The sequence below is a fragment of the Balaenoptera physalus genome, assembly GCF_965194825.1.
Source record: "Balaenoptera physalus genome assembly, chromosome: 19".
Lineage (NCBI taxonomy): Eukaryota > Metazoa > Chordata > Mammalia > Artiodactyla > Balaenopteridae > Balaenoptera > Balaenoptera physalus.
Genome location: NC_138900.1, coordinates 34197956 through 34221232, shown reverse-complemented (window position 1 = coordinate 34221232; position 23277 = coordinate 34197956). Strand labels below are relative to the sequence as shown.

The following is a 23277-nucleotide window of genomic DNA, read 5'->3' as shown; positions in this document are numbered from 1 at the left end:
AGCAATAAACAATTATGCTAACACAGCCATATAGAAGGGTGAGGACCGCCTAGGTGAGCTGGCTCCCTAACCCCTTTGGTGGGAAGGGAAAGCGACTGATGTGGTGTGATAGGTTATATTTTCCAAAAATAGCCACAACAGGGCTTCCTTGGTGGCACAGTAGTTAAGAATCCGCCTGCCAATGCAGGGGACACGGGTTCAAGCCCTGGTCCAGGAAGATCCCACATGCCACGGAGCAACTACGCTCATGTGCCACAACTACTGAGCCTGCGCTCTAGAGCCTGCGAGCCACAACTACTGAAGCCCGCGTGCCCTGAGCCCATGCTCCGCAACAAGAGAAGCCACTGCAATGAGAAGCCTGCGCACCGCAACGAAGAGTAGCCCCCACTCGCCGCAACTACAGAAAGCCCGCGTGCAGCAGCGAAGACCCAACACAGCCAAAAATAAAAAAACAAATAAATAAATAAATTTATTTTTTTTAAAAAAACCCAATAAATTGATTTAAAATTAAAAAAAATAGCCACAACAGTATTTCCAGTTCTGCATGATCTTGCAGAACCTTGCCACTTCCCATAAAGACTGTGGAGTCTATTTCCCCTCCCCTTGAACCTGGGTGGGACTCTGTGGCTTCTTCAACCAGGACAACATGTGAAAGTGACAGGCTAAGTGGTAAAAGGCATGACTTCCGCCTGACTCACATGCCTTTGCTCTCTCCTCTCTCTCAACTCTTGCCCTTGGAACCCAGCCACCATATTACGGAAGCCCAGGTCACACGAAGAGGTCAGAGGTGGGTGTTCTGGCTGACAGTCCCAAACCAACTACCAGACATGTGAGTGAATAGGCCTCAGATGGTTCTGGCTCCCAGTCTTCCAGCAGAGGGCCTAGGCTAGGGTTTCTCAACTTCAGCACTATGGACATTTTGGACCAGATAATTCTTTGTGGTGCATGTGGAGTCCCCTGTGCACTAGGATATTTAACAACATCTCTGGCCTCTACCCTCTAGATACCAGCAGCAACCCCCAAATGATAACAACAAAAAATGTCTCCAGACACTGACAAAAGTCCTCGGGGGCAAAAACTGCTGCCAGTTGAGAAACACTGGCCTGGACATCATGGGGTAGAGAAAACCATCTCCACTGGACCCTTTCTAAATCCCTGACCCATAGAAACCATGAGAAATAGCACATGATTACTGCTATTTTAAGCCACCAAGTTTGGGGGTGATTTGTTTATAGCAGTAGACACTTTGTCTTTCTCCTCTATGGTGTCCTTGGCCAAATAAAGATTCTGATGCCCCTTTTTGGGCTGCATGAGAGCAAGGCAGCTTCTGCAAAGACTGGAATCAAGGCTTGTTTTATCTTTCAGCTCTCTCATTTTCAGATATATGTTATGCACAGAGGTAGGGAATTCCTGTAAGTATCACAGAACAGATACTAGGATACTTTAGGATCAGACAGACCAGGGACAGAATCCAGCCTTTGACATTATGTGACCTCTCATTTTGGTCTCAGCCCAAGTGTTAGCTCCTCAAAGGGGCCTTTCCATACTAACTAGTGCGACACCTCATACCATTCTGCTTTTATGTTTTTCCTTCCTAGCTAAAATGACCTTAAACCTTTATTTATATGAAAATGCAAGCTCCATGAGCATGGCGGCCTTGCCTATCTTGTTTATGCCTGTATACCTTGGACCTAGAACAGTGCAAGGCATAAAGTAAGTCAATAAATAAATAGTTGTTAAAAGAAGGAACCCCCCTGAAAAAAGTTCCTAAACCTCTAAATCTCAGCGTCCTCATCAGGCAGGTGGAGTAATAAATGCCTAGCTCATAAAACCTAGTACCTAAGAGGCCCTCAAAAATTGGTATAAAATTGTTACTATTAAACTTCCAAAAGTCACCATACTGGCTCTGAAAAGTAACTTATATTTGATTAAAGCTGTAAGTGTAGTCCTGGAAATCTGTCAGCTGCACATAAAACTATTAAACCATGTTATGAAGAACTAACTTGATACAAACTAGAACACATCTCAGAACCAATTTTTTTTCTATCCTCTATTCTTAGGAAAATAACAATTACCTTAGATTCAAAACCCTAATCTAAACTACACTACTGTTTTACATTATGTGAAATTCATATTTTCCCTAAATTTGGATGATTTTATTTAATTCACATTTCTGGTCATTTATCCAAATTAGGGAAGGAAGTTCAAACAACTCTGCCTTTCTGAGAAATTCTCAGTAAAAGGTCAAGACACGTGGTATTGTCAAAAGAAATTAAGTAAATGTCAAAAGAAGTTAAACAAAAGAGGTGATTCAAAATGTCTTTCCCCGTAACAACTTTGTACAGTATCTAAGAATTTGTAGCACACCTAAATGTAGGTAAACAGTCAACCCACAAGTAATCAAGCAGCAAATTATATTTAGGTGAATTCTGCAGACTGATTCTCAATGTTCTGGTATGGAATAAAAAACATATCCCAGAATGGGTGCTACTACCATTCTAACTGTAATGAAAAAGAGCTTTCTACTTCCCAAAATCTAGGGTAGAAGGGAATCCTAAATGATTTTAGAACCCATGTAATGGAACAAATGACAAACTGACCCAATCTGCAAATAATACATTGCTAAAAATTTCTTCTGTTTTGAAGATCAATATTTTAAATGAAGGAGACAAAGATGTTGGTGTTTTGAACACAAGGACCAGATTCTACTAAAAACCTGCTCATTTTATCTCTGATGTCAGCCACAAATCTATGTAGGTATGTATCACAAATTTTATAAGTATTCAGAACTGTATTTCAGCATCAAAACTAAAACAAGTTAAATACAATACAGCTGTACGATCCTCATACATTTAACTTTCAAACATGGTAACACAAAAAAGAGAAATTTAGCCCCATTCTCCCCACCAAATTCTTCAATAACAGTTCACATTATCCATGTAGAGCTCATAGGGTTACACTATTTTATAAATCCCAAATATTTGTAAAGACTATACTAGAATAGTATAAATATAAGCAATTATCCTGTATCAAAAATTTCATTCTGATAAAAAGGTTATGTCTACAATAGCTAGGAAATCGGAATTTATTAAAAATCTAAGTGTTTAATTATACTTTCTCACAATTCAGAAACTTTCCATTATTTCTCTAAGGCTCAGCTTGTTATGGTTTTCCTGTGATCTTTCCTACTGTATAGCACAGGGAACTCTTCTCAATACTCTGTAATGACCTACATGGGAAAACAATCTAAAAAAGAGTGGATATATGTATAACTGATTCACTTTTCTGTACAGCAGAAACTAACAGAACACTGTAAATCAACTATACTCCAGTAAAAATTAAAAAAAAAAAAGAAAAAAAGAACACCTAACTAACTAATGTACAGTATCTCTCTAGGTTTCTGCACACAAATGAAATTAATCCATATCAGATACCTCTAACTTAGAGATTCAGCTTATACCATGCAAAGGTATTTGAAGAAAGATATGTGTTAGAAAAAAAGCAAGGTATAGAATTGTGTGTATGGTAGTCTATCATTTGCCTTAAAATACACATACATACTTTTGTATCGAGACTCTCTCTGGAAGACTACACAAGAAACTGGTCACAGTGACCAATTCTGGGAGAGGAACTGGGTAGTGGGAGAAAAAGGAGGGAGGCTTTCCACTTTATGTGCTCTCAAACCTTGTGAACTCTGTCATACACATCTGTAGCACCCAATCAAATGTAAATCAAATGGTTTTATATTTAAGAAGAAAACTAAAGAACAGAGAATTACCCAAATATCTTAATGAACCCTAATATTTATGATATTTGTGATGCAGCCTTAATTGTACTGACATAACTGGATGCAAGCAATTTTAATGAAAAAGAAAAATATACCCCAGAGGCCTGCTTGCATACTTTGTTTTGACTCTATACCACCGGCAACTATAAATATATGACTGCTAGTGTCTGGGAAAGGTTTCTGCAGGTTGGATGAGAGACAGTGTATAATTACAAACTCCAAGTTCCTGGCCCTTCAAAATTCTGCTCCATCCCAGTCGTTTTTCACAATAAGGCCTAAATATTTACCTGGCTGAGAAAAAAGCAGTTGTGACAGATGCTGTGCAAGTGTCTGAAGGGCTGCAGGTCCTCCCAGATGGTCCACATCCAGGAGGGAGACAAGGCTCTGGAGACACACGAGGGCTCTGCATTGTATAGTGCTCATTCTGCAAAGGAAGAGAGAGAATGCTGTCTGTTCCTCTCACAGTAACCCAGCAGAATTCAGCACTGACTTTGAAACTAAGTGTCACATTCTGACAGGGACCATCTGTAAGCAGAAGGAGGTCTAGGGCAGTGAGCAAGGATTCTTAAAGTGAACTGTTAATCCTACCAGATCAAACTGCCTGAGCACTCAAGGCCTCTGAGGCACAGCTCATTTATGAGTCACATGGAATCTGCTTGAGAAAAATTTCTATGCATGGCAGCATCTTTAAAATTATTTTTAATTGTGAAATACGACATACGTAAAGCGCTCAACGAATATACAGAGTTTAACAGTTTACAAAGCAAACACCTGTGCATCTAGGTAGGAAATAAACAATGCTAGGACTATTTACAGGACATGGAAGCAACCTAAATGTCCAACGACAGATGAATGGATAAAGAAGATGTGGCATATTTATACAATGGAATATTACTCAGACATAAAAAAGAATGAAATAATGCCACTTGCAGTAACATGGATGAACCTAGAGATTATCATACTAAGTGAACTAAGCCAGAAAAAGACAAATATCATATGATATCGCTTATAGGTGGAAACTAAAAAAAAAAAAAAAAGATACAAATGAACTTATTTACAAAACAGAAATAGACCCACAGACATAGAAAACAAACTAATGGTTGCCAAAGGGGAAAGGGGGGGAGGGATAAATCAGGAGTTTGGGATTAACGTACACATACTACTATATATAAAATAGATAAGCAACAAGGACCTACTGTATAGCACAGAGAACTATAGGGTAATAACCTATAAGGGAAAAGAATCTGAAAAAGAATACATATATATCTGAATCACTTTGCTGTACACCTGAAACTAACACAACACTGTAAATCAACTATACTTCAATAAAAAAAAAGAAACTCTGCTAGCGCCCTCACAGCCCACCTATCCCTTCCCTATCACGCCCCACCTCCTTGACCCCAAAGGTCACCACTCTCCAGACTTTCATAGCAGACATTTCCTTGCTTTTCTTTACAGGTTTACCACCTATGTATGCATCCCTAAATGAAACAGTTTAGTGTCAGTGTTTTAGTTCAGATTTTTTATTGCTGTATGTGTTAATCTAATGTGTTAAGAAGTAGCTCAGCTGTATGTATTCTACTGTATGATTATGTCAGCATTTATTTATCCATTCTGCCACTGATGGACATTGAGGTTGTTTCCAAGTTGGGGCAACTGTGAACCACATTGCTATGTGCACTCTCCTGTCTTAGTGCACATATGCGCACACTTCTCCAGGGAACATACACAGGACACAGCGGGAGAGCTCTTGAGGGGGGGTCGGCATCTTCCATTTAATGGTCCATCATTTCATACAATAACATAATGACAAATGGTTTTGAAAATAGAAAAGTTCTTACTTTCTAATCAAAGGTTTCCAACTGGGGTTCCTAGAACACACGTCAACTGCAATGCTGTTTGGAAAGGCAGTTTTCTCAAAAATCTAAATTTAAAAAAGAAGGCAAAGGTTAAAGAGTAGGGTTTTTACACGATTCCTTTATAAAATCCCAACATGTGACTTCTAAGTGAGATGGTCAGGCTTGATAAAGATGTACTCAGGAATTCTCAACAGCCCACCTCCAGTGCTGTTCATTGTTTTGTTTCCCAGATCTTACCAATTACCCACACCTGGCAGTATTAGTGTACTTCTTCTGCACACAGAAGGAACAGCTTTCTTTTTTTTTTAATTTTTAAAAATTTTTAAAATAATTTAGTTATTTATTTATTATTTTTGGCTGTATTGGGTCGTTTTTTTTTTTTTAAGTAGTACTATTGTAAATGTCTTTTTTAAAAAATTTATTTATTTATTTATTTATTTATTTATTTATGGCTGTGTTGGGTCTTCGTTTCTGTGCGAGCGCTTTCTCTAATTGCAGCAAGTGGCGGCCACTCTTCATCACGGTGCGTGGGCCTCTCACTATCGCGGCCTCTCTTGTTGCGGAGCACAGGATCCAGACGCGCAGGCTCAGTTATTGTGGCTAATGGGCCCAGTTGCTCCGCGGCATGTGGGATCTTCCCAGACCAGGGCTCGAACCCGTGTCCCCTGCATTGGCAGGCATTTTCTCAACCACTGCGCCACCAGGGAAGCCCCTGTATTGGGTGTTTGTTGCTGTGCGCGGGCTTTCTCTAGTTGCGGCGAGCGGGGGCTACTCTTCATTGCGGTGCGCGGGCTTCTCACTGCGGTGGCTTCTCTTGTTGCAGAGCACGGGCTCTAGGCATGTGGGCTTCAGTAGTTGTGGCGCGTGGGCTTCAGTAGTTGTGGCACGCAGGCTCTAGAGCGCAGCCTCAGTAGTTGCGGCGCACGGGCTTAGTTGCTCCGCAGCATGTGGGATCTTCCCAGACCAGGGCTCGAACCCGTGTCCCCTGCATTGGCAGGCAGATTCTTAACTGCGGCGCCACCAGGGAAGCCCCGGAACAGCTTTCTTACGCCTTCCCTGTGCTCTAGAATGAGCCTAGACTGAAAACAGATTACCTTCTTTGGGATGAGGTAGTTGGTGAGAGCGGTATGAACCTCATGGGAGAGGCAGAGGGGAGACAGCAGCTGCCCACCGCATTCACTCAGGGAATTCTCCATAAACGCGTCGCTTTCATCACTGCTGGAAAGCTCTTCCCATTCATCGTCGGTGGGATCTGGGAAGAGTGCAGATCACACAGAACTGGACTATTTAAGATAATCCTCATGGAAGCTGCCCTCCCAGTCCAGGGGAGGAGATCTAAATGGGAACTAGTCACAAACCTTCACTGCAGCACATGTTGACAATGATTTCCAGAGCAGTCTGCTGAGCTGTCAGCAACGCTATGGTCTCTCTCAGCTCCTTGTCGGTGGGCTTAAAAAAAAAAAAAGCAAACGACCAACTCTCAAATGTGTGGAAAAATATTTTCATGTGACTCTCCTTAGTTAAAGCCTACTAAATGATATTTGCACTTGGAATAGAGGACGTGGGTGGGGGTGGGTAAATAGAAGAAAAGTCATAAAGTGCTGGAAGGACAAACAGGCATTATGATTCCTCTTGGCACTGTGCAGCGTGCCACTGTTCACCGGGTTTCCATCTATCTGCACGGTTACTTTCTAAGTGTTGCTTAGTTAGCTGGAGAGAACAGAAAAATATTCAGGAATTCTGAACTAAATTCACCCTGAAACTTAATCTAATGTGTTAAGAAGTAGCTCAGCATACTAAGATTAAAACAAGAGTTCATTTTGGACACCAGGCCCTTACACACAACAAACCTGCTTTTAGACGCTTACACATTTTCTTGGAAAAGACTTCATTAACCAGAATTACTAACAGGCCCTTATATGACCAACAGAGCTTGGCTAAGGAGCAGATAGGCTTGCTGCTTTCTGGCTTTCTTTGAAGACTGCAATAAAACATTTCTTAAAGACTGAAGAAAGAGGGGGACTTTTTCTTCTGGAAATAAATAACATGAACCTAACTTATCAATTAACATTCTCAAAATGGGTTGTATACATTTATATGACCTTAATTCTCAAGTCACCTATGAAAAGTGAAACAGCTTCACTCCAAAACAGTGCATAAGCTAAAAGTAATGTATATTTTGTTGCCTGAATGTTTCCCAGTTTCAAAAGTTTTCTAATTGTCTTTTCAAAGGCTGTAAAATATTCCATTAAATGAATGTATTATAATTTATTAAGCATTCCGCTAGCATGGACTATTTCAGATTACTTGGTTATCTTATTTCCTCAGATTTACTGGATCAAAGGTTAAAAACACATCTATAGATCTTGTGACATATTCCTGTTCTCCTTTTCCAGAATGTTGTACTCATTTTTAATCCTCCAGCAACTTCTTGTGCAACGATTTAACTGTAATTTTGAACCACATTCTTAAAAAAAAAAAGCAGATAGCTAATTAATAGATGTAGCTTAGGAATCCCTATGTTTATATTCATTTTATTGCTGGCAAGAATGTATCTAGGGACTTTCCTGGTTGTCCAGTGGTTAAGAATCCACCTTCCAATGCAGGGGATGCGGGTTCGATCCCTGGTCAGGGAACTAAGATCCCACATGCCGTGGGGCAACTAAGCCCACACGCTGCAACTACTGAGCCCACGGGCCACAACCACAGAGCTCACGTGCTCTGGAGCCTGTGCGCCGCAATGAAAGATCCCACGTGCCACAACTAAGAGCCGACGCAGCCAAAAATAAAATTAATTAATTAATTAAAAAAATAAAAGAATGTATCTAAAATTTATTCCTACTCACTTCGTGCGTGTATGATATTCAACTAAACATTTCTTGGAGGCGACTCAAAGCTACATAAGACATGCCTCTGCTGGGCTCTCATCCACTTAACACCTACGAAGATCTGGCTTAGAAGAACTCTGAAACTAAGTTCCATTTCTTTACCTGACTTTCCTGCTCAGAACATTTCCCTGCTTCTTATTGTTATCAATTGACATAAAGAACCAATCTAGAGGAAATGTTATGACAGCTGAGATTTGCTTCAAAATATTCAGTAGTTGAGAGGGGAGAGTGGGTAGGGAAATAGATGAAAGAAAACAGACTGTGATTTGACAATTGCTAACTGTGGAAGGTGGGTAGGGAGTGTTCTACTTCTGCATGTTACAGCCACAACTTGGGTCGGCTCTCTCTTTACAGATGTGTGCTTATACCTTCTTAAGTTAAATGATGCAATTAAGGGTTTTGATTCTAAAGGATCCCTGCACAAGCCACTGGGCAGCGTGGAAGACCAGAGCTGCCTGGCTGTAAATCTGTATTCCTGGCACACAGCAGCACGATGCTTAGCACCCTACTGGCACTTAAACACTGCCTGCGTGATCAGCATGTTAATCATCCAGTCTACTCAGCTATGGTGATAGGCTTTAAAACGCAAGCTTTTGTGAAGAGAAAACACTGCATTTTCTAAGCACCAAAATTCTATTTCTAAGTAGTACTTGGGAAAGTGAATCTCTAAATAACAGTTCAATATCGATACTTTTAAACAGTGGCACTTCATCTTGGTGGATGTGGATCTCAATCCCCACTCACTCATTCCCTGTAGGGCCCCTGAGAGCAAGGCTGGAGATGGGGAAACCCTGCAGGAGTGCTGTTCTCCCAGCCAGAGATGTCTGATCTTTCAGAGTCCCCTGACAGCCCAACTGGAATTTCCACTTCTGCTCTGATGGGAATTCGGGGTGGGGAAACATAGTATATGTGCATCCGGCAGGATAAAGTGACCTGGTCAGCACGATGCAACACCTGCAGAAGAGCCTCCAAACCCTGACCTGTTAGAGCTGATGTTCCACAAGTGGATCCCAGATCTGTAACTCACCTCCATGTGGTACCTGAGGGGATGCTGCTGGGGTTCTAGAAACACCCTTTGGAATGACAAGGCTCATAGCTATGCCTTTGTCTATCTTGCTTTACTGATTTTAAATTCTACCCACTCTGACTCAGATGCACAAGTGAGACAAGGAGTAAATTTGGGGTTCAAATACACGCCTCTTGCACAAAAAGGGGGTGATATGATTTTTAAGCCGCTTTACGATTTGCAAGCAACTCAAGGGCAGGATGGCCTTTTCATTTCATATTCACCCCAGCACTTAACACAATGCTTTGCACCTAACAGCTATTCATGGGGACTGTGGCACATATATACAATGGAATATTAATCAGCCATAAAAAGAAACGAAATTGAGTTATTTGTAGTGAGAAAGTAGTTCTTAACTACAACATTTGACTGCTTTGAAACACCACCAATTCAGCTTTACAAGACTTCATAGGACGTGGGACAGTGGTATACTGATGAGTTTATGCCCACTAAGAATTCTTTAAAAATAAATCTATCAAAACTCTAAGACATTGACTTAAGATACTTCTCAGTTTCAGTTCATTGTACACGAATCAGGACGGGCCACGCGTAAGATGGTAGAAAGGGTGACAGGACATTACTAGGGTTCTTCCAGTTCAGGCTTCATTGTCTTTCTTCTGAATGACTTCAGCAGCCTCCTGTCTGGTCTTCCTGCCTCCAGGCCCCTCAAACAACACTAACCCGCTTTCACCATGCTGTTTCTTATGCCATCCTTTAAGACAGCTCAGGTGTTCTGTCCACAAAGCCTTTTCTGAGAGCGTCTTCCTTTCTGCTTCCATCAGGGCTGAGTCAGGTGTGCTTACTCTATAGATACGACTCCCTCAGAAGTCTGTGCACAGCCCTATCACTGTTCTTAGCACAGGCATTATAATAAATTATACTTACATGTCTATCCTCTCAAGATGGAAAAGGTCCCTGAAGACAGGAAATATGCCTTAATCATCTTTCTATCAGCAGCATCTGGCACAGGGCCTGGCACACAGAGTAAGCACAGAAAATGTGCACCTAGATGAATAAAGCCCAACTCACCATCCTCCTTGTCTTCCTGACGACCTGCTCTCCTCCTTGGGAAAAATGTTTTCCCAAAGTATGGCTCCATCGCTGCTGACTGGCTCAGTTGAAATGTTCCTTGCACCCAAGACTGCTCCTCCTCACCCCAACATCATGCCCACTAGCACAAATAAGCCACAATCAAAAACTATAAACCAGGGACTTCCCTGGTGGCACAGTGGTTAAGAATCCGCCTGCCAATGCGGGGGACACAGGTTCGAGCCCTGGTCCGGGAAGATCCCACATGCCATGGAGCAATGAAGCCCGTGTGCCACATCTACTGAGCCTGCGCTCTAGAGCCCACGAGCCACAACTACTGAGCCCGCGTGCCACAACTACTGAAGCCCGCATGCCTAGAGCTTGTGCTCCACAAGAGAAGCCACTGCAATGAGACGCCCGCGCACCGCAACAAAGAGTAGCCCCTGCTCGCCGCAACTAGAGAAAGCCTGCATGCAGCAACGAAGACCCAACACAACCAAAAATAAATAAATAAATAAATAAATTTATAAAAAAACAAAACAAACAAACAAACAAAAACTATAAACCAGTCTGCAAAAACTACAAACCATCATTAATTTTCATAATCACCCAACCTCCTCTGCTCGCCAGTAGGGAGTAAATGAAAGTTTGGCTTGCTACTTTGGTAAGGCTAAACACTAAAATAAAAGAGACAAGAATGCAAGGGACAATTCAAGCAAAGTAAAAATTCCTTTAGTTTGAAGACAGTCTGGGAGAGAATGTGTAACTGAAGTGGGAGATGACCACATGTTTCTGAAGTGCTGCAAAAGTACTGGTCTACCCCATCTTTCAAACCTTCTCTATATAAAAGTTTTGTCTTAGGACATTTTTTTTTCTCCTTTGGGAGATTTCTGAGTTATGAGTTAATGGGAAAACATGACTTTTTTTTTTAACTGAAATTCACTTTATAATTAACTTTGCTGTAACATTTTCCTACAAAGCTTAGGATACCTATTGAAAGATAATAGCTGTATTAATCCATGTCTGAAAGCATCAATCCGACTTACTGGAAGTAAATCTGAAATGAAAGTTTTCCTTCTGACTTTCCTTCTATGAGGAATTTCTTCCATTTCATCATCCTCAATCAAATCATCACCATTAACATTCTGTAATGTATCCTCAGTCTGTGCAGCAGTTTTTATCCTTTGAGTTTCGGTCTCCTTCATTTGAATAACCGTTTCACCAGCATCCATTTCCAGAACTTCAGATAAGATCTTTAGTATGGCATTTATGATTTCTGCCTGACTCTTGGATGGAATAATGTCCTTTAGATTCCAAATTGTGCCTGTGGAAAAAAAATGAGCATAAGGACAAAGAAATCGACTGTGAAATCTTTTATTAAATACAGTTTCCATGAGAGTGGTTCTTTAAGTTCAGGTGTAATTTCAAAAAATCCCGATCCCACTGCCTTTGCTCAGTTTTTATTAAATGTCAAAAAGCTTTGCACAGAGGCAGCTCCCTTTATTACAGCAGTCCTTCACAATCGTCTCCTTTTCTTGGCACACAATGCCTTGCTCTGATACACCAGAGAGCAACAGATCAAGAGAACACCGATCAAGTTTCTTTTACCACGACAAACTGAGTTGCCTGGCTTTCTTTCATCTTAACCTGAGCTGCTCTCCTAAGCAGCTTCTTATATTCCAAGAGTGGAATGGAATGCACTAAAATTTGAAGGTCTCACGGACAACCGGAGAGCAGGTTCTCGGTTTTTTGCTTATGAAACTAGAACAGCTACCACTAAGTAGTTAGACTAATTAAAAAAAAAAAAAAATGTGACGGTTACAATAAAAATCATTCCTGGGTATATATATTCAAAAAGAATTGAAAGCAAGGACTCAGACGGACATCTGTGGAACCATATTGATGGCAGCATTATTCAATAACAAAAAGGTGGAAGCAAGCCAAGTGTCCATCCACAGATGAATGGATAAACAAAACGTCATATATACATACAGTGGAATATTATTCAGCCTTAAAAAGGAAGGAAATTCTGACACATGCTATAACATGGATGAACCCTGAGGACATTACACTAAGCGAAATAAGCCAGTCACAAAAAGAAAAATACGGTAATGATTCCACCTATTTGAGGCACTAGAGTACTCAAATCCATAGAGACAGAAAGGAGAATAGCAGTTGCTGGGGGCTGAGGGGAGAGGGAAATGGAGTTGTTTAATGTGTACAGAGTTTCCGTTTTGCAAGATGAAAAGTGTTCTGGAGATTGGTTATACAACAATGCAAATGTACACTGCTTAACTGTACACTTAAAAATGGTTAAGATGTTAAATTTTATGTTATGTGTATTTTATCAGTTTAGGGGAAAAAAACCACCTCTCAAGATAAATTACCCCTGGAAGACCAAAGGGCAAGAGGAAAATATATAATAAGTTACCTACTACTTGGCATGTCATCAGATTATTTCTTCTTTCTGTATTTAGAAACTCTGGGGAGATGCATTGCGGGTGAAGATCTTATAGGAAAGTGAATGGTCATGTCTTAGATGCCTGCACTACAGTCAACTTATGAACTCACTGGTTCATAAATAAGAGGGGGTCCTGACAACAGCATTTCTTTATCAGATAACAGTAGTTTGTTAAACTAAAAACAAATTTAATCTTAGAAGGCTTTAAAACTATGCAGAACTGCTTGAATTAAGGGTCTCCACTAAAATATTAAAATTTTCAGAACAGACTAAGCACAGAAAGCCCTGATGTGGTGAAATGGGGGAATAACTTTGTCCCCCATCTCTACCTACTACAAGTTACTAAAAAAGCACACTATCACATATGGCTAAACTTTACCTGCCACCAATGTCTTTAATAGAATATATTCCATGGAACTGACAGGAGAAAGCATTGCTGATTCCAGCACATGCAATGCTGGGGCACTGAAAGATTTCAGTAGCTCTGGGTTATCTTCGGTCACCGTCTGCAAACAATATGCTATAAAGACAAACATCAAATATTTAGAAAAAAATGAATTCTGCTAGGATAATTTAAACCAAAATAACTCATCAAAAAACATCTGCATCTTTACAAGTTCTTTGGACACAGGTAGCTTTTGTAGGAGATACACACTTTCCCTCAAACACGGTACATGCAAATGAGGCTTCCCAAACTATCAGAGGTATAAAAGACCTTTTTTCCTTTTTTCTTCATTTCTAATCCTTTATAAAACTATACTTTTATAAAATATAATTTAAAAGACTCTTAACCGCCGTGACAATGTGGAATTACTATAAACATTTATAAAGGTTTAGCCCCTATTTCTGTACTCATCACAGACCAGTAGCAAACAGCCTGCGGACCAAACACCAGTGCACTGACAACACTCTCAGGGTAGTTCTGCTGTCAAAGACAAGCCCTAGGTTTGGGAACATTCTGGCTTCTTTGAAATTCAGCACGACCTTAAAAATTACGGGTTATTTCTGGTGAAACATATTTAAAGAAAAAAGTATTTTATATAAAAATATGAGCAAATTAAGAGATGGGTAAAATATTAATAGACATATGATTTATTTAGCACTTAACTGCTCTCTGGCATTAGAACAAGACAATGGATTACAACTTGTAAATTAGAAACAATTAACTGAAAGTATAAAAACAGTTGGGATTGCATGAAAGGTCTGACTGAAGCGCAAATGAGGAAGGAAGCACAAATGAGGAAGCAAGCCCAAATCTGTTTTGTTTGAGATACTGTAGACCATACAAATCCATTTCTTTCCAGGTCTAAAACTTCCAAAGCAGATCGTTCCCATCCAAATTAGTAGTCAAAATACATGCTATTGCTGTGCTCTATTTTGGTTTCCAAAATACATTTATATATAAATCCATATATATGCATATATGTACATATACATATATCCCAATGTAGTATTTTTTTCATTAAGAGATTAATTAAATTCACTTTAGCAAAAAAACAAGATAAGTTGTGATTGCTAAGACAACACAAGCTCAAAGAAAGCTATATTAATACATAGTATGGAATCTCAGAATTTTACTTTACTATATGTAAGCCGTGCTTGATTTTCAAAAGTAATTTGACATTTGATTAAAAAATCATGAACCTAGCTAAATGCCAAGGAACACACTGCTATACAATGCAAAATAACTTTATTCTGATCCATTTTTTTCAAGTTCTTTAAAAGAGTTCTTTAGGAAAAAAACTAAATAAATAACCAAATCTACAAAACTTAAGGCCCCAAAACAGAAGTGAAGTTTCTCTTTTAAAAGCTATGAACTTTCCTGAAATTCTTTTATTATAATTAAAGACTGTCCTCTGAGACTATAAGTCACCTACCAATTTCCTAGTTCGACTGTTTTTAAAATTCTCATTTACTCACAAATCTCCCCTTTGCCAAAGATTCCATTTTGAGAAAGTGATTTAAAAATTTTTCCCAGTGGTATTTATTCCACTATTATTTTTTCCTTTTCTGTTCTGTTTCCACTAGAGCCAAGAGAAACACTGGTAAGGGGAATACACTCCAGTAAGGGGAATAAACTTGTCCTTGCCAGGAGAAATACACGGTTAAATAAAAGAACAGCCAGATGCCTCTATTATGATGGGTAGAAAAAAATGCTTTTCACCCATTATTTCTCCACTTGCCCCCAGAGTTCTGCTGAGCCGCCCACCCTCTGGTTTCTGTCTCCTCCCCCTGCTGAGTAAGGGCCCCCGGTGGTTCTCTAACCCCATGTACAGACGGCGAGGGAGCCAAGGCAGCTGAAGCTACCAGACTTTGCTTTCCCTGTCTGGAAGGCAAGCAGGCCTGTGTGCAATTCCAATCACCTATTTTCCTCTCTCAAAAAAAGCACAGGTTACCAAAAGTATTCTTCTGGAAGTATGAGACAGTGGTACAAGCCATTTAAATAAGTCTACATTCCAATTAACTTTGGCTCAAAGGCCTGGTAGTTGTGGGTTACTGTTTCTCAGTAAATGGGAGATGAAAGCTTCAAGAATTAATAAAGCCTTCTAAGAATGGTAGTATACTAGAAACCACATATGCTCACATAATTACTTTCCTCCCTCTCAGAGTCAAGAGCAGGAAAACTACATAAGTAGAGCATTAATCACAGACTTTAAAAGATTCAGAATAGAACTCGGCTAGGCATTTACATACAATGAGGAAAAAAAATCACTCCTGTAGAAATAAACATGCTATGTCTGAATAAAAAATTTTGAATAAGGCCACACATAACTTTTTCTTCACTTACCTACTGAAATAGCCAGGTCAACATTGGTGGAGAACCTACTTAAATACTTTAATACAATCTCCAAACACCCTTCTTTGTTGAATATAGATACTGCTCTACTACTGCATTCACTAAATTGAAGGGGGGAAAAAAAAGTTTTACTATTCACATTTTAACATTATCAACCACAGAAATTCATGAAAAAATAATTAGGCTTTGTAAAAGAACCAAAGAGCTGTAGTCAACCAACCACCATTTTTATAGATGAAGAAACCAATGCCCATTCATAGTCACTGTGAACACAACTGGCTATCTGTATTTTTATTTCCATCACAGTTGGATCTTTTAGCCAATCTCTTTACCCGCATGCCAATTTCCTTACAGGAGGTTAAAGATGGAAGAGAGCTTAGAAATCATTTACTTCAATGCCTCATTTTGCGAATAAGGAAACTCAGACCCCAAGAGGTGAAGTGATCTGTCCAAAGATCACACACTTTGTTACTGGTGAGTCTTTGGGTCCAGCTTACTTGTCTTTCCACTATATCACAGTAATGATAAATTAAAGTAAGGATAAAAGGCCTCTATACTTATCACACAAAAAGTACAAATTTAAAAGAAAGTAAAATTAAAATTTTATTCATTCCATCTAGACTGTTATAATTTTAACAGAATTTGCAGTCTGCAACAGAGAAATTGTTATAATAAATATTTTTGAAATTACACTTTTTAATAAAAGAATCAGAATTAATGTTATCAATGTTATTAATTAACATATATGCTAAATACAGGGTAAACAGAGCTAATTATAATAATTTTATCCCTGGTTCCAGAGAAGAATATTCCTCCAGACATACCATATATACACATGACAGACTAACAGCTAACAGAGCTGACTAAATGATTAAATTCAATCTTGCTGTCTAAAGATAAACTATTTTCTGTTTGTGTATCCATCTATCCATCCATCCATCCATCCATCTAGTTACTGCAACACTGCTACGAACCTCCCCTCAAGAAGCCCATAGTAAAGTCAGGTATAGTCAGGAAAATAAAGCATAAATGTGTTAAGATAATAGGCACTCAGGAAAGAGAGATCACTGTGGAGACCACTTTTTCAGGCACTTTTCAAAGAAAACTTTTTTTAAATTTCTGAGTTCAACAATTTATATATTAAAGTTATCTGAAAAACAGCACCCACTAGCTTGCTTGAATGCCATTTCCTCAGATCTGATCTCTCCAATTTTCCTGGTGGAATGCATCCACTAGTTTAAAATGAAATCATGGGGGGGATGGATAAATTGGAGGATTGGGACTGACATATACACACTACTATATATAAAATAGATAACTAATAAGGACCTAGTGTAGAGCACAAGGAACTCTATTCAATAACTCTGTAATAGCCTATATGGGAAAAGAATCTAAAAAAGAGTGGATATACGTATATGTATAACAGATTCACTTTGCTGTACACCTGAAACTAACACAACATTGTAAATCAACTATACCCCAATAAACATTAAAAAATAAAAATAAAAACTAAAAAAAAAAAAAAGAAAGAAATCATAGGCAAGTTTGGATTGCTGTGTAGGCAGCTTTCCAGGATCCAACTTAACCTTGTATTCTATGAAGTACCTGTGCTTTAGGTCAGAAATAATCATCGCTGCTGACTGAAAATAAGGAAATGACAGATTCTTGCTAGAATCTGGCTAGAAATGTAAGACAATAAAATGGCGTAGAAAAAAATGCAGGTTGTGTTTCCAGCCATCTCCATTCCTAAAAGCAAGTCCACCTACCCCCACCCCTACTCCCACCCTCCCCCGCCCCGGGCCACTGTTACAATGATGGAATGGAGCATGGCCTTCTTCCTACTGGGACCAAAGGAGCTCTTCTCAGGCATCTACTTCCCTGTCAAATGGCACCTGCCACGGCAGAGGAGTAAAGCACCCACTGAGGTCTGTGGTCCCTGTCTCATTCCAGATGCCAGGTCAAAGCATCTACTGCACTGGAGCCTGGCTGGCTTTAAGACAACTGCTGCTTAAGGTACACGGGTAGTGGGGGAGGAAGGAGGTGCAGTGGGTACTAACGTCCATGATTCCTCTTATTTTTGTCAGCAGCAATGACTGGAGAGAAGAGCTGTAAAGCAAAAAAGGACATAGTGATGCTATGAGGAAAACGGCTTGGGAAGGACAGTTGATCTTAGGTCACTTGATGAGACCTCCGACTGAGCACTAACATCACAGATTTGCACACCTACCAAAGAGAACAGAGATTCCTCTGCAGTTTAACAGAGGGAGCAGCAGCCTGAGTAGCACTGAAGCAGGAGGCTGCGTTTGGAAAGCATCTTACCATATATTCCACAGCACGTTTACCGCCTCATTGGCTATGTTTTCAATAGAATTTCTGTTCTGATCTTTTTTTTCCTGTGGAGACATCTCATTTGAATCCAGTCCAGTACTACACTGAAACCAAACACCATGATTAGCAACTTTGTTCAAAAGAATAATTAAACAGAAAGACAGTGAAGAATCACAAAAAGTAAACATCAAAAATGATAGTGGTTGCCAATATGGGAAAAGAATCTAAAGAAAAAAAAAAGAGTGGCTATATGTATATGTACAACTGATTCACTTTGCTGTACACCTGAAATTAACACAACATTGTAAATCAACTATACTCCAATAAAAATTAAAAAAAAAAATGATAGTGGTTAACAAGCCCATCAAATTCTCATAAACAGTACAGTTCCTGTAACCCTGCACCCTTCTGGCAAGAAACACAGACAAGAAAGGTTCACAAGTCACTGCACAAACTGGATAAAAAGCATTTCACATTTTAAGTGAAAATGTAAAATCAATACAAAATATTTTATCTAATGTGGTAAAGATAGTATATAAGGCAAAGAAAAGTAACACATAATAAGAGCTAACATCTATACCGTACCTTCTATGTGCAAGGCACTATTCTAAGCACTTCATGTCTGTTAAGTCATTTAATTCTCACCACAAACCTATGAGGCAGATGAACTCTTATCCCTAATCTCCTGCTACAAACAGGAAACAGAGGTACAGAGAGCTTGCTGAAGGTGTAGCTTAGTATCTAGTGAAGTGGGATTCAGATCCCGGCATCCTGGCTCCGAAGTGGGTGCTCTGAACCACTCTGCAGTTCTGCGCCTCTCCTACAATCCACGGCACCCTCTAAAGCAGGCTTCTTAATCTCAGCACTACTGACATTTGGATGGGATGATTCTTTGCTGTGGTGCATGTGGCTGTCATGCGCAATGTAGGATGTTCAGCAGCTTCCTTGGCCTCTCCCACTAGATGCCAGTAGCAACCCCTTCTCCAAAGCCGTGACAATCAAAAATGACTCCAGACATTGCTAAATGTCCCCTGCAGGGCACATCATCCCTAGTAGAATCACTGTTCTAAAGGGAACAAGACTGACACCTCTCATCAAAACTGGATATTCTTTATACGGCCTCAGGTGAAAATTACCCATCAATACGGAATAGTGGACCAGAGGCAGGGCGGAGGAAGGGCTCCTTAATCCCTGAACTACATCATGCAATAAAGGTGGCATGATATTAAATCTGAGAACATAATCTAGTCTTCTCAGCAAATTCCTAATATCTGTGCTTCAGCTTCCTCATATGTAAAACAGGAATAACAATACCTGCCAAACAGGACTGCTCCGAGGATTAAGTGAAATAATACACAAGACAGCACCTAGCACATAAATAAGCAACCAATAAATACCAATTATTTTCATCGTATGAAATTTAAAGTCTAAAGGAGTCAGTCGATAGTTTTAGGAAGGTCTTTTCTAACAAGCAGATAAATAAAGGTAGTGGGGACAAACTAGAGACTAGTATCCATGATGAGATCAGTGTTTCCAGGAAAGAAATACAATTCCTATAGGATGTTTTGAGGGAAGACAAAATAACTAACACCAAAGTACTTAAAAGGCAAAACAGGGACTTCCTTGGTGGCACAGTGGTTAAGAATCCGCTTGCCAATGCAGGGGACAGGGGTTCGATCCCTGGTCCGGGAAGATCCCACATGCCGTGGAGCAACTAAGCCCGTGCACCACAACTACTGAGCCTGCACTCTAGAGCCCACGAGCCACAACTACTGAGCCCTCGCACCTAGAGCCCATGCTCCGCAACAAGAGAAGCCACAGCAGTGAGAAGCCCAGGCACCGCTACGAAGAGTAGCCCCGGCTCACCGCAACTAGAGAAAGCCTGCGCGCAGCAACAAAGACCCAATGCAGCCAAAAATAAATAAATAAACTTATTAAAAAAAGAAAAAAAAAGGCAAAACAAAACCCGAAACCGTCTGAGTGTGTATACTAACACCGACCTGGGAAAGCGGCATACCTCTTTCAGCAGTGCGACCAGCGGAGTCATGACATCCTTGGTCACCATGTCATCACAAACTTCGAAACCGCCACAAGCACTGAGATTTCTACACAAGAAGTTTAAAACAGGTTTTACTTTCAGACCACATGTCACAAAACATATTAAGCGCTCAAGTTTATTTCTATTTCTACCCATACTTAAGGTTTCCCGGAAGAAATCGCTTATGATTCCTGTAAGATGCTGCACAGCCAATCCACAGATCTCCACCTATGCTAATCCTTGCTCTACATGAAGTAAACAGATGTCTCTGTCTTGTAACAGCTTAGTTTTCAGGACTGAGACGATACACAGGGAGAGGGAAGACTTCTCCTATTTAATGTGAATCAGTCATGGCCTGATCTTTTTTTTTTTGGCCACACAGCCTGGCTTGTGAGATTTTAGTTCCCCGACCAGGGATTGAACCCACACCCTCCGCAGAGAGAGCACGGAGTCCTAACCACTGGACCGCCAGGGAAGTCGCCTGCCTGATCTTATATGAAGGGAACTTTTCTTGGAATCAAGACTTCCAGGGTAGGAAGGGTGAGGCTATTGAGAAAGACATTCCCTTGAAGCAATCCTGACTAAATTTAATTTTGATTGGAAAGACACTGTTTGCCCTCTGAGTGCACAGCACTGTGTTAGGCACTCAGGATATGAAGAGAAACCGGAAGCCGCCTCACCATCTTCCAGGAGCTCTCAGTGTGTGTATGCTTCGGGGGAATGGTAGGGCTTTCCACACACTGTTTCCTCCATCAAGTGGTTAATCCCCACTCATCCCCCAGATCTCACCTCAAACATCACGCCCTTAGGGTTTTCTTCCCTGAACCCCCAGGTATACCTTCTCATAGCATCTTCTGTAAATATCATTGGCTATAATTACACACTTGTGTGATTAGTTGCATAATGCCTGCCTCCCTCAATACTGTAAAATCCATTAAGGACAGAAATTATGTGTCTTGTCCACTGCCACATGCCCACAACCTAGCCCACTGCCTGTTGCACAGCAGGCACTCAATATATACTTGCCAAATCAATGAATGAAACAGAATAAATAAAGACAGAGCTATGAAAACTACGAATATTAACTTTACTCTTGCCCCCCCTACAGTCCATTCTCTGAACAGCTACCAGAGTGGCCTTTTGAAAGGTAAATTAGACCAGTCACTCCTGCTTAGAATAGGTCCTTTAGCTCTACACCACCAGATCCTTATCCATCTCTCCAGCCTCAACTCTTACAACGCCCGCCCTCCACTCTATTCGGCCACATAACCTTCCCATTCTTTAACCATGCCAAGCCCTCTGCTGTTGCTGTTCCCTCTGTCAGGAATGCTCTTTCCCTTGTTTGTCCACGCCTGGCTCTAGCCTCCAGAGCCAGGAGGCTAGAGTTCACAAATGTCATCTAAAGATCACCCAATTTAAAGTAACTTCCCACCCCCAACTCATCATCCTCTTGGTCTCTCCATAGCACCACTTACGATCTAATGTTATGTTTCCCCTGTTTACTGGTTTCCTGTCTGTCTCCGCAACACGGGTTCTGTGAAGGGAGGGATCTTGGCTGTCTTGCTCAATGTCCTGCCTGCTCAAAATCTACCGCACCTGAACACCTGGCATATATACTAGAAGAGTTCACTGAACCTCAGGACTCTATGGAGGCTCCCTGGAAAGGGTACAACGTGAGCTAGGCCTTGACGAGAGGACGTTTGACAGGTGGCTACTGCAGGTGAAGCAGCAATGCGTGTAGTCCGGGGCTCATGGGGTCCTCCGGAGTCTGAAGCCTGAGCTCAAATCCCCCCTCTGCAAACAGGAGAGCCTCTGCAGTTCCTGGCCCTCCCGAGCTGCCGCAGACAAGTGCACTGAGGATGAAACCCATTAGCTACGGTGCGTGGCACACAGGAGGCGCCAGCTGGACGCCGTGGGCCCGGATCCGAGGCACCACCCCGGACCCCATTCCCTGCTCACCTCAGTGCGCCAGCCGCCGTCTCCCTCACCGCCAGGCTGGGGTCGAGCAACAGCGGCCCGAGGCGTCGCACGGCGTCCCGGCGAGCCAGGCCCGGCAGCGCCGGCCGCTGCTGCACCAGCCGGGCCAGCCCCGCGCAAGCGCACTCGCGGACCTCGGCGCTCGGGTGCTGGAGCTGCGGGAAAGAACAAGTGTCAAAGAGAGAGCAGAGCGCACGCGCAGGGGCGCGGCGGCAGGGGCGCGTGGCGTTGCTGGGGGGCTCCGCGCGAGGCCTTCCCCCCGCCCCTCCCCACGCGGCCCGGCGAGCCCTCGCCTCACTTTTTCTAGCAGCTCCGCCGCTGGCCCGTCGTCCTCCTCTGGCTCAGTCCCGTTCGCCGCCGCCGCCTCGGCCTGACAGTCGCCCGTAGGGGAGAACTGAGGTCTCTTGAAGCGTTTCGTCCGGCTCTTGCCCATGGTGAACTGCGCTGGCGGGAAGACCGAGAGAGGAGGGCAACAGCAAGACGGTGGCGTCTGCTCAGCTGGCAGCAAGGTCTTGCAGTCTAGGGGTCTACCCACTACTGTTCAGCTGGGCCTGATGACGGCCCGAGCCCACATGGGGAAGCAATGCGCGTGCGCGTGTCGTGTCGGCGGCGGAGGGGGGGGGTGGTGGCCAGCGCGGGGAGAGCGCAGGCGTAGAGGGGAGGTTGGGCGGGCCCAGACCTTGCGGAGGGGCGTGTCTTATGGGTTTTCTCAGGAAGGGGAAGGCTGGATTTGAAGGTTAGAACCGACTCCGCCTCCCGCCAGCTAGTGACGTTTATCAAGTTACTGAACTTGCCAAACCTTTATTTCCATAATAATCAAATGCGATTAAGGATACCTAACTTGCCAGGTCAGGTTATTGTGAGGCTTAAAAAAATATTGTGTAAAGTGCCTAACTCCAAGCCTGATGTATGTAGTAGGTGCTCAAAAAATATTAACCACGATTTTATTTTGTGCCTAGCACAGCTCCTGTCATAGACAAAGTCCCTATTTGATGGACTCCCTAAGAAGTTACTAAACCTTCCTGCCTCAGTTTCCTCATCGTGAAA

The 23277-nt window shown here is 41.6% G+C and overlaps 1 protein-coding gene across 7 annotated transcripts in view; it reads right to left on the bottom strand.

The window, feature by feature from the left end:
• The window catches only part of HEATR3 (HEAT repeat containing 3), a 35298-nt gene extending 12445 nt beyond the window's left edge, over window positions 1–22853 (bottom strand). For 2 of the 7 annotated variants that reach the window (XM_082438338.1, XM_082438337.1), the window contains exons 1-12: window positions 22529–22852; window positions 22213–22385; window positions 20233–20320; window positions 19530–19582; window positions 18207–18314; window positions 15879–15988; window positions 13470–13610; window positions 11676–11953; window positions 7005–7095; window positions 6741–6898; window positions 5629–5711; window positions 4075–4211 (exon numbers count right to left, since the gene is read on the bottom strand). In XM_082438338.1, coding sequence (XP_082294464.1) covers window positions 4075–4211; window positions 5629–5711; window positions 6741–6898; window positions 7005–7095; window positions 11676–11953; window positions 13470–13610; window positions 15879–15988; window positions 18207–18314; window positions 19530–19582; window positions 20233–20320; window positions 22213–22385; window positions 22529–22663 — 1555 coding nt within the window. In that variant the 5' untranslated portion in view covers window positions 22664–22852. Of the gene's footprint in view, window positions 1–4074; window positions 4212–5628; window positions 5712–6740; window positions 6899–7004; window positions 7096–11675; window positions 11954–13469; window positions 13611–15878; window positions 15989–18206; window positions 18320–19529; window positions 19583–20232; window positions 20321–22212; window positions 22386–22528 lie in introns of those variants that run through there. The other 5 variants (XM_082438340.1, XM_082438335.1, XM_082438336.1 and 2 more) reach the window with 5 other exon arrangements.
• Between the last annotated feature and the right edge of the window lie 424 nt (window positions 22854–23277).